Genomic DNA, 11,470 nt, shown 5'->3' with positions numbered 1-11,470 from the left:
AACTTGAATAAAATTAAATTATGTTCCTATCCTCGCTTGCTGGGATCTTTTTGGGGAACGTCAGTTATTAACTAGCAACATAATTTTAAGAAATCGCTGACTAAGCCTTCAATTAATCCTTTATTAGGGGCTTGAGGGCACTTTAGTGGTTTAACATTATCGGCTTAAATGCATGATTTAATCCCACCGTCCGTGTGGATAGGAAAGTTAACATGTCGAAAACTCGATCAGTGAGTATGAACCCTAGTATGCACCCCTACCGTTTATATTGCAGCGCATCCCTTTTTACTCGGTCCTAAAATTTAGTTGATTCAACCACAAAGGCTCACACCCAAAACATTGAACGACTGTGGCCTGATGTGGAAGGTAAACGGTAGGAAGGTCCAAATCTTGGCGGTTACTTTTTGTGACTCAATAACATTTTCAATACCCAATGAAGACTCGTTGTAGGCAAGACAATCTGCAAAGCCTTTAATTACTGTTTTTTTGTACATAAAATAAATTTTAATGCAATATTTTGTATTTAAACATCTTAACAAATGGCATTATTTTTTTGTAAAAGAATTGGAATGACTACAAAAATGCTCCATTCCCACATTGCAGCACATTAAAACAAACGCTGCATACCCTCACTGGCTTATTTATTCCGAACTTAATAATAGGCACATCGTTGCTGGAACACTTGGAGCACAAGACCCGTCCGCAATGGCGACTAAATAAAACATATAACGAGAAAAAATGAGAAAGATTTCATGTCAATTTAGTTTTAAAATACTGACCAATGGTGTTTTCGCATCGTAATAGAAAATTTTGTGGTACATTCTTGGCACAAGTCGGACTCTGCCCAAGGTGACTCCTGCTGTAGTTGGTCCAACAACTTATGGAGAAGTTGATCTGTGGCTAGCTTGAAATTAAAGATATTAATTCCTTCCCTATTTTCAGTACCTAAACATGCCCCAGCCTTTACAAGGACTTTGCAAAGAGGCGCTTGGCCACGCATGAAGGAGAGCAGTAACGGCGTATTTCCATCCATGTCAGGACTATTTATGGGGTACTTTGGCATACACTCAAAAAACAGCTCACAAATGGCAGCGGCTGTATTGTCCTCCACCACACGACACAGTTCATGCATCGGATTGCGCCCTTTCAAATTTAATGCCTCAGCGTTAACCCTAGACTCCGTCAAAAGCTCCCGCACAATTGAAAGTTGGCCACCTCGCACAGCCAGATGCAAGGCATTGTTACCTTCGGCATCAGGTGCATCGTAGTCGGCACTGTTTTGGATCAACGCCGATACGACTGAAATATTTCCCTGCTCGATTGCAATGTGTAGCGGGATTTTCTGAACAACATCCCGCTCATTAATACGGGCACCAGCTAAAAGTAAATTCCTAGTGATCATTTCGTTTTCGGACGCAGCTGCCAGATGCAAGGGCGTGGATTGGTTGGCATCGTGCACACGCGAATTGACATCTACCTGTATAGCAAGCAAAAACAGAACGCTTTCTAAATCATTTTTCATGATTGCTAAATGCAAAAAGTTTCGACCACGTTGATCCATTTGTTCCGCCGCAGTAGGAAGTCGATCTAATATGCGCTGTGCGGCCTTGTGGTTGCGTATGGCCAAGGCGGATGCGAAAGGTGTGTTTCCAGTAATATCACGTAACTTTAGATCTATACCAGGGTGACAAAGAAGAATAGTTATTATCTCTTCATGTTGGTTTTCAATAGAGATGTGAAGTGGCGTTTTTTTCTCAGCATCCAGTACGTTCACATTAGCTCCATGATCAATTAGTGTCTGAAGTACTTTGGTGAGACCCCATTGGCAACAGAGATGCAATGGGGATGCTTTTTCTCGAACCTCGTCTCCACCTTCGCCATCCGGTCCTGGCTGACGGGCAGAGTCCAGGTCACATTGGCTACGAATAAGGAATACAGCAATAGACTCTTTGTTCTCATCTATTGCGCGATGTAGGAGCGTCTGTTGGCATCCTTCAGGACCTTCGCTCCAACAGTCTGTATCAACGCCATGGCGCACAAGTACCTGCGCAACTTCATCGAATTCCAATTCCAAAGCAGTCCACAATGGTGCATCACCTTTGCCATCGGCGGCATTCAGTGCAACTCCATGTGTGCACAGGGCATCCACGACTTTTGGAAGGTTTTTCTTAATAGACAGCTGCAACGTAGAATCCTTTTTACCTATAAATGGAGTAAAATTTGAAAGTAAAAAAGTCAAAGACCCTGTGAGTGTTTTCATTAATTTTTATACCTGCCACCGCGTTTATATCTGCACCATTCTCTATTAAAAATAATGCCGTGCCACTATCGCTGTGAAGTATTGCTTGGTGCAAAAGGGTAAAGTCGTCTTTATTTCTTGCGTTGACATCAGCACCACCTTTTATAAGAATGGGGACTAAATGAGTTCTATTCAGAGCTAAGGATAGGCCCAGTGGGGTGTCGCCATTTATATCTTTGCGGTTGAAATCAGGAGCTTCAGTTGCCTTAATATCCACCTGAGTAAACGCTTCTATTGCACCAATGGCATTGGCTTCGACTGCCATATGTAGAGCTGATTTCATTCCGGTTTCATTTGATTGCAAATTGCACGACGCACCGTTTGTGAGCAATTTTGTTACTAGGTTGGACATATTTTGTCTCGCTGCCATATGTAAAGCAGACAGTCCACTAAAGTTTAAATGGTCGAGACTTGCATAGTCTGTCAAAAATATGGCGGCGTCCTCGAACCGTTGTCCGGCCATGACGAGCATCTGAAGCAGGCTGTCTCCAGTTGCAGACTTTATATGAGTTGTTCGAGCACCCATTTCGAGTAGTTTCTGAGCCAACTTGAAATCGGCGTTCTCTAACGTTAAGCATAGTTCAAGAGCGCACTTTTCATCGAATGAGCGCATATTTATGTCGATATTAGGCACTTCAAGTAGATGACTTAGCATTATGGTATTTTGGCTTTCGATCGCAACGTGCAAAGGCGTTTCACCCCGAACATTTTGAATGTTTACGTTGGCTTTGCGCTGTAAAATTTGTTTGCCTAATTCATTTATTTGTTCAAATGTCTCGCGTTCAGTCTGACTCTCAGCGTAAGTGCATATGATATGAAGGGCTGTATCAGACGAGGGTCTGAAAGACGAAAGTTCACACCTACATATTTAGCTATTGGATGCGACACAAGCTGAGTTTTTTTACCTGCATAAAAGATCTAAAAGACAGTTGTGGTCCAAAAGAAATTTCGCTGAAAAGACATCACCTTTTTTTAAAGCATCTATAAGTAGCGTAGATCCCTGTTAAAATTTATATTTACTTAAAGGAAAGCTTTATATTTTATTTTGTGCCTACCTGGGCATCATACGCATTAATATTGGCTTTTCCGTTTTCCACAAGCGTTTGAGCTATCTGGGAATTTTTTGCCGATAGGGCCATTTGAAGCGGCAGTTGACCATGCTCAGACAAACTGTTAACCAACTCTGGTAACTAGAAAATTAGGAATAGGACACGAATTAGAAAATGTACGTCTATTTGAGACCTGTTCTAATCTATGTTCGCATTTTGGTCACTTTCATGATATGTAAAGATATATATTAATTATTCACAGTTGTCGAGGAGTTGAATCATACAATGGATTTCAGAGTGGATGTGAATGTGTGTACAAACGATGGGTGCTTTTAAAGTTTCTGACATATCAAAAACTGACCTATCAAAAACTTAAAAACCCCAACTTTTGTGGACGAAAATGACCTTATTGTTTTAAAAAATATAATCCAAGAAAATGGAACTCCATTATAAGGTCCTAGGAGCAGGAATGAAAAATATTTTATGTGTGTGTGTTTTTAGGATCAAGTAAGGTTTTTGCTTTATTTATATACATTTATATAGTACATAATTTTATTATCTAATTTTATTTGATGAACATTAATTAAAGTACCCGACACGATTTTCCCTCAAGAAACCAAACTAACTTTTTTTAAAAAGATATTGGGCTTTGAAATGGTCTTATAATATTCTTTTTTATACCCGGTACTCGTAGAGTAAATGGGGGATTTTGCATTTGTGGCAAAAAGTTGATGTACATATATAACGCACAGAAGGAAACGTTTCCGACCTCATAAAGTATTTTCTTGATCAGCATCAATAACCGAGTCGATTGTGCCATTTCTGTCTGTCCGTCCGTCCGTCCTTCTGTCCGTCCTTATGAGCGCCTGGATCTCAGAGTTTATAAAAGCTAGAGCCACCCAATTTTGCATCCAGACTTCTGTATGCTTCAAAAATTAACACCGCCCCCTTCCACCTCCGCAAAGGGGGAAAATCTCCCACAGCCACAATTTTGAAGATACGAGAAAACTTAAAACGCCATTCCGTAGGGAAGGACCACATCTATCAGATCACCGATGAATAAATTAACTTTCAGGGATACGATTGGATCTTTTATTATAGCCATTCAATGAAGAAATTAATTTTCAGTGGTCAAACCCACCCCGTCCTGCCTCAGCATTGCACTCTGCCTGCTTTGCAGTTCTAGGGAGGGGCGAGCTGTTTATGTAGATGTAGATGTTGATGAAAGATGTAGAAAAAATTCAAAATGTAACATTTAAAATTAAAAAAAAAAAAAACCGTTAACTGTTCTTCTGCCTCTGCCGCGAAGAAGTCTGCAGTCCCTTCTCGTTTTTTATTAATATTTTGTTTTTTCGAAATGACTTACAAAAAGTTAGTTAGTTGACTTAGTTTTACAAAAAGGAGGTTGCACCCTAAATCTTTAAACACCAATTTCAGAGCAGAAAACGTCCTCAATACATGAAGAAAAAACGTGTAAAATTTGACGCGTCAAATAACCGCTCAACTCAGTTCTTAGTTCTGGTTTAAAAGTTGTGGATACGCGTAAGAAAAATTTCAAATTCACTTGTAACGCTGTGATATCACAGTAAATGCTGAGGATTAATCTGGATGCAAGGTTTGGATGCTGTAGCTTTTTTAGTCTCTGATATGCAGGCGCTCATCAAGACGTACGAACAGACGGACGGACAGATAGGCACGGCTATATCAATTCGGCTATTGATGCTGATCAGTAATATATACATGTATATACCTAGTGGGGTCGGAAACGTTTCCTTTTGTCCGACTACAAATACAATATACATACAGTGGCTCTCATCTTAAATGAACCAGTACCTTTTTCAAACTTCAAAGTCGTATAACTTCTGAACCGTCTAACTCACCACTGAAAATAAAATGTATACCGATAGATAAACACTTTATCTTCAACAAACTCAATTTCATTTATTTTTAAACAATTTTTTAAAACACTTTTCACAATTAAAACCAAAGTAAGTGCCTAATTTCATCTCTCAGCTTATTTGAACCAAAATCCCCAACCCATATTTTTTTGTTTCCAGATTACTTTTCACCTAAAAACTCATATGTTTTAAGTTCCCCCTATTGTTTATAGCAATTATCAGCAATTTTGGAATAGATTCGACCAATGTTACTGTGACTTATAGCGAAATGGCTCCCCACCCCCATTTTTAGGAACATTTTCACGTTTTTGAATGTTCTGGACCAACTTTAGCCAACAATTCTTAGTGGAATTATAAGTTAGGATATAGAGCAGACGGAATCATTAAGTTTAGGCACTTTTAAATGGTCGAGACCTGAGCAAGACCCGATTTATTTCGAGTTTTGGATACGGTCATTTTCGGTTAAAATCAAAATGATTTTTTTGGCCGAGATTTTGGAATCGATAGATAACAGATACATGTCCACGTGATAAAAATTGTCCAAAAGTCTCAAGACTTTAAAAATAAATGAAGTTGGTTTCGTTGAAGATAAAGTGTTTATCTATCGGTATATGTACATTTCATTTTCAGTAGTGAGCTAGACGGTTCAGAAGTTATACGACTTTGAAGTTTGAAAAAGGTACTGGTTCATTTAAGGTGAGAGCCACTGTATTTACATACAGATGTACCCTATTTACTACTCGAGTACCAGGTATAATAAAAACAAATGTAGGTACGTGTTTGCAACAAGTCATCTACATACACATGTAGTATGTATTTACATATGCAACTAACTTTTTACGTACGCATAAAATGTAAACTAAAGACGGGCGGCCACAGTGCGTGAGCTTCGGAACACGCACGACCAGAAACGGCGCATGTTATACATTCGTATGTATTTATGTATACATTATTCGGCCCAGATTTAGACTAACATAAATAATGGGTTACAATCTGTAGTAATATCCAGAGCGAAAACGACTTCAAGATATTATGTTCTAATCTATACATTTTTAAAGTTTGAATCGAGGGGTGGCACGTAAATGTTATTTATCGATAGGATACAGTTGGACTGGTTTCGCAGCTCCAAATTTAGTTATTCAGGCTCGGAATTTAGCGCAGAGCACTGACCATCTCTAACTCAACATGTCGATCGATATACATACATATGTATATAGGTATGTATGTACGTACATACGTTTCATAGCTGCTTAAATTCTATTGAGCAAAGCAGTGGCGGCTAGTAGTAGGTTAGTTACAAGTAACCAGTGCCTCGTAATTTGTGCCACTTGCTCATAGTAATGCGTGTGTTTGTTTGCTGGAACAAATATTTTTTGCGTAGAATGAGCCGTACATGAATACATGCACACATATGTTCGTTTTTTGGGTAAGGTATTATTTTGTGTATTCTTAAGTTATTTGTTAGTCACTTAAACATGTACATAAGTGAAACGTGTATGAATGTATGGAAAGAAAAGCTGAGTTAATTCATGTACATATATATGTATGTACATATATATAAGTGCATACGCGTGTATGCGTGTACGAGTATTTGGCTCAGGGCCACTTTCGCCCATTACCGGCGAACTGGTCTATGACTGAATGTGAATGTGCGTACAAAAGTTTGGAAATCAGATTATGTACAAACATACATCCATACATATGTATGCATGTAGTTGACTAGATTCTAACATATGTATAAATATGTAGTAAACTCTTGCACTTTCGATTTTCTAAACTCTAGATTAATTAATACTCGCGGGAGCATTGGCAGAAACATTGAAACACAACCATGGCACGAAGTCCTCAAGCAGGTAGCAGAGGCTACATCTTGAACGGAGTAATTTCATTTTTCGTTGCAGTAACGTTAGGTTTGTATTGTTTGTGGACACATATTTCATTAAAATTACTCTCTATGTTTAAAGGTTTCAAAGTAATAATTTCAGCGACTATTCTGATGTTTCTTGGTATGCAGAAAAATAATATTGGACATACATATGTAGATATGTATGTATGTATATGTATATGTACAGGAACATACATATGTACATATTTGCATATTTACAACAGTCGATACCGTCCCTTTCCTACTCAAAATAGACCCTTAGTTTTAAAGCAAATCGACTACTAGTGGAAACTTTTATCAAACTCCTCACTTTGCTGAACGCAGTAGAAGAGTATGTTCGCCTTATCACAACAAGTAGTATGCATATTTTTGTACATTAAAACAGTTCTGTGTCGATGACCGACGCGATTTCTTTCCCATAGATAGCTAACAATTGCAATTAAATAAATAAATGCATTACTAGAACAAAAACTAATGGTTAACGATTGTGCTATGATTTTCTGAAGAATGGAGATCTTAAACAATTCCAAGTATGTATATTAAATTCTCAAGAAAAGTTTATACTTATACACTTATCATTTTCGCGCTGATGTGAGTATTTAAATGTGCTCAACGATATCGAAGCGATTCTAAGAGTGCATTTTTTCCAAAAAAAACGTATTAACTGAGAAACGAGTATAAACACATAACAAAATAAATGCATGTACATATATGTACATAAACAATATGTAACAAAAAACGTAAAAAAAAAAATTGTTTAAAAAGTAATTTAGAGGTACGAACACATATGTGAGACTCTGGTTAATATGAATATTCTAAAAACCAAAAACGTATTGCTGCAATAGGATCCCCGATGATAGTCTTTTAAATTTAAAAATACAAAATTCCAGATTCAGTATAATGTAATGCAACTCTCGAATTAATGCCGAACATTAAACATTTCCTTTACTTACAGGCAAAGGATCATTAGCTGATATGTTACAATGTTATAAGTGCTCCGTAACTATAGAAAAGTATGTCATAGAGAACCGAACAATTACGACCCCATTGTGCTCGAAATTTGAGGAGAACGCAGGTTACATGACGCACTGTCCATATTCAACAATGTGTTTGAAGACAATCTCTATTTTACACTTGCAAAATGGCCAAAAACAAGAAGCTGTGACAAGAGGATGCGCCCAACAAAAGAATACCACTCAGGTTTGATCTATTATTGGATCGATATGTATATGTGAATGCCTTTGTGATTGATACTGGTACCCTGTTCTTTTCTTAGATATTCCGCAATAAGCAATGGGAACAGGAGCACCTGGTCCAAGAAGTGTACGATGAGGGGTGCACAGAAGTAAAGGACAATCACTTGGCGGGGTCAGCAAAAATAAATTGTTACTGCCGCGGAGAGCTGTGCAATTCATCGAGTCTGCCTAGCATTGACCCAAATATTATGATCATAATTGTTTTGCTTCGAACCTTGTGGCTCATGCTTTCTCGGAGTACCTAATCCTGCCGACTGAAATAACATACATACGGGAAATCATATTTTAGATTAGATTAAAATGCTTAATTGTGATAATTGATTACATGTGCAAATTTAACATACGAGTAAATGACGCATAGTTAGTTAAAAGTAGAGAGATACTCATAAAATTGGTTCAATTAAATACTGTACAACAACGAATAATACTACATGGTTCAAAATAATTATTATTATTAAAACTATCACAGGAGACTTAGCCTCACATATCCAGGGATTAATTAACGATAGTTAACAACATTCACAAACTAACAAAACTAACAAGAATCGAGAAGGGACGCGTCCAACGCTTCACAACTTTTATACCCGGTACTCAGTAGTACATCTGTACCTTAGTGGTTTTTTTTAATTTTACATTTTTTTTTACATATGTATGTATGTCATCTACGTCATCTTTTAGCTTGTTTTCATTCTGGCTTTTATAGTCTCTGAGATCCAGGCGCTCAACAAGACGGACGGACAGACATACATATGTATGGACATATGTACATACACGGCTATTGATGCTGATCAAGCATCATGGGGTCGGAAACGTTTCCCTCTCTGCGTTACATACATCAACTTACTCTTCGAATAATGGGTATAAAAACAAAACAAAATAAAACGAGGAGGGACTTGTGAGACACTTCTTACGAGTCACAGCTTTAATACCCAGTACTCAGTAGGACATCTGTACCTTACATGTTTTTCACATACATATGTCATCTACATTCTCATCACTTCTCACGCCAGAGAGCTCTCTAAGCTCGCCCCCCTCCCCAAGAGCCGCACAATGCACGAAGCAGAGTCTGGGGGTAGGCACTGCTAATTAATTACTTCATTCTGTCTATAATAATGACCAAATCTAACTGGATCATCTGACTCTATCTCTGGGTCCAGGCTCTCGACAAATGTATTTTAGATCTGCTTGCATGTATAGGTTTTTCACAGAGCTGTCGAAACATACTCTTCGCGTTATGAGTCTATGCACTTTCGGAACACGTTTGCCCAATGTGCGTCATATCAATAAGCATATTTTGCTGAAGCACGTATGAATACATACATGCATAAGTACGTAATATTTTCTCCAAGTTTCTGATCTGCCTGAAATTTGCTTTCACAAATAAGGGCAGGGGGTATAATATACTTTTGCGAAAGTAGGAAATAACTGAATAACTGGCAAATATAATATGAGGACTATTTAATCTGGTCAAAGTAAAAATCATAATTAAAACCTGTCTGATCAGACTGCGTAGTACCAATTGAACTAAAATTAAACTATTAAATTAACTAGCTTTCGTGTCGCTTGCTAACAGATTTGTTAACAGTGGTAAACTTTGTTAAATTTTAGACTATGCACATCACTTTGAAGATCAATGTTTTTCGGATACATCGCTGTTATGAATATATTATTTTAAATACTTTTGTAAAATGGGTTTTGGTCAGAGAAAGTGGTCAAAATCCGCATAGTGCAGGTTAAACGGAACTAAACATTGCAATGCATTGGTAGCATCTTCCTATATTACAGTGTTCTTAGATTTTTTGAAATTGAGATATGATCAGTTCGATCTGGGAAGACCAGGTTAACCCACTTCAATATTTATAGTGGACACGAAATAAGTTTAAATGAACTTACATTGTCATCATTTTCCACAAGGCACAGGAACACGACGTCTTCCCTCAGCAGTCGCACTGCTGCGTGTAGTGGGTATTTGGTTTTATTCTTAAGCATTTTGAAAAGTAATGGACCAGACATATGTTCAAAGTCTTGGGCTGTTAGGTCATCCCAGTGCGTTGATATAATGCCGGAACAATATTCCAGAAGCGTTGACGCTGCCACTTCTTCTGCCACACAATAAAATCGCACGCATGATCTCACACCAACCGAAGCAACCAGTGCTCGCTCACACAAGCCTAAAAGGGAAGGTAGCCCGAATCGATGCGCAGCTTTAAGTATATCCAACGCCAATCGGTCGTGCTGTAAGTCAATTAAATCGGTATAAATCCAACGCAACAGAGCCATGACAACATCCTCATCTAGATCGCTCCAGTCGAGCTCTTGAGTGCTTCCCAGAACGTCGTCGCGCCATTTCTCAGATCGAGCGTGAAGGACAAACTTATGTGCTGGAACTGTTTTCGTGTTTGTTCGGATGTTAACATCTGAATAGGTCGGACGCCCGTACAATGAAGCCACTGTCAATGCTAATCTGGAGACAAAACTGCTGAGTTCTCCAGAGAGCTCTGCATCTGCTGATGAGGCAACAACTTCGTTAAACTTTCGCTCCAGCTCCGCATAACTGCGCTGCAACTTTGTGTATTCTTCTTTTAATAACGCCAAGTGCTTTTCCAGTTTTTGAACGGAAGCTGCGTCGTTGCAACCTGAAAATATGGATTTCATTAATTCAAAATAAAGACATTCATATGTACAAGAATATAAATGCTTAAAAATTAAAATTAGCCCATACATAGAGGAGCTCTTTTACAAAAACACACAAACGTACATATGTACAAGCTTAGCTGCATGATGCATGAACATGCACACCTTCAAAAATGAGTGTGTAAAATAAAAACATAAAACAATTGATAGTACGTAAATATGAGCAATCACCGGAAACTGATAACAATTACCGCCTATTTTTTAAACATACCCATTATATTTCAAACTTTTATCTTCCAAATGAATAGTCAAATTTTATTTTAGACAAACGCTGTGCATTTAATGTGAGGCGTAGACGGCTGTTATTGTTATCGCTGGAAAAGCAGCTGTGTTCAATTCGCAGCGGAACTAGTTCTTTTCAACTAATTATGTTCACTTAAAATATTTTT

At 38.0% G+C, this 11,470-nt stretch overlaps 2 protein-coding genes across 3 annotated transcripts; one reads left to right on the top strand and one right to left on the bottom strand.

Annotated features, from left to right (window-relative positions):
* Positions 1–532: 532 nt before the first annotated feature.
* Positions 533–11,422, bottom strand: LOC117899637 (rabankyrin-5). The gene is made up of 7 exons (XM_034809795.1): positions 11,293–11,422; positions 10,281–11,023; positions 3,355–3,489; positions 3,205–3,299; positions 2,273–3,138; positions 780–2,202; positions 533–712 (listed from the first exon to the last, which is right to left on the bottom strand). The coding sequence occupies exons 1-7, from the start codon at positions 11,294–11,296 to the stop codon at positions 574–576; spliced, it is 3,405 nt and encodes a 1,134-aa protein (XP_034665686.1). The 5' UTR covers positions 11,297–11,422; the 3' UTR covers positions 533–573.
* On the top strand, positions 6,461–8,809 carry LOC117899640. 2 transcript variants are annotated; one of them, XM_034809804.1, is made up of 4 exons: positions 6,461–6,672; positions 7,030–7,156; positions 8,087–8,331; positions 8,408–8,809. In XM_034809804.1, the coding sequence occupies exons 2-4, from the start codon at positions 7,078–7,080 to the stop codon at positions 8,630–8,632; spliced, it is 549 nt and encodes a 182-aa protein (XP_034665695.1). In that variant the 5' UTR covers positions 6,461–6,672; positions 7,030–7,077; the 3' UTR covers positions 8,633–8,809. The 2 variants fall into 2 exon arrangements, with proteins under 2 accessions (XP_034665695.1, XP_034665696.1); XM_034809805.1 differs by lacking the exon at positions 7,030–7,156 and having other exon boundaries at positions 6,462–6,672.
* Positions 11,423–11,470: the final 48 nt, after the last annotated feature.

The sequence above is a fragment of the Drosophila subobscura genome, chromosome O (genome assembly GCF_008121235.1).
Source record: "Drosophila subobscura isolate 14011-0131.10 chromosome O, UCBerk_Dsub_1.0, whole genome shotgun sequence".
NCBI classification, from domain to species: Eukaryota; Metazoa; Arthropoda; class Insecta; order Diptera; family Drosophilidae; genus Drosophila; species Drosophila subobscura.
Note: the sequence above shows the minus strand (reverse complement) of the source record. Positions and strands in the feature narration are given on the sequence as shown.

Coding starts and splice junctions, on each gene's coding strand:
- LOC117899640 (XM_034809804.1), top strand. CDS start 7,078: ATGGCACGAAGTCCTCAAGCAGGTAGCAGAGGCTACATCTTGAACGGA. Junction 7,157..8,086: donor TTTCGTTGCAGTAACGTTAG/GTTTGTATTGTT, acceptor CTTTACTTACAG/GCAAAGGATCATTAGCTGAT. Junction 8,332..8,407: donor AACAAAAGAATACCACTCAG/GTTTGATCTATT, acceptor TTCTTTTCTTAG/ATATTCCGCAATAAGCAATG.
- LOC117899637 (XM_034809795.1), bottom strand. Junction 2,203..2,272: donor AGATATAAACGCGGTGGCAG/GTATAAAAATTA, acceptor CTCCATTTATAG/GTAAAAAGGATTCTACGTTG. Junction 713..779: donor ACGATGCGAAAACACCATTG/GTCAGTATTTTA, acceptor TGTTTTATTTAG/TCGCCATTGCGGACGGGTCT.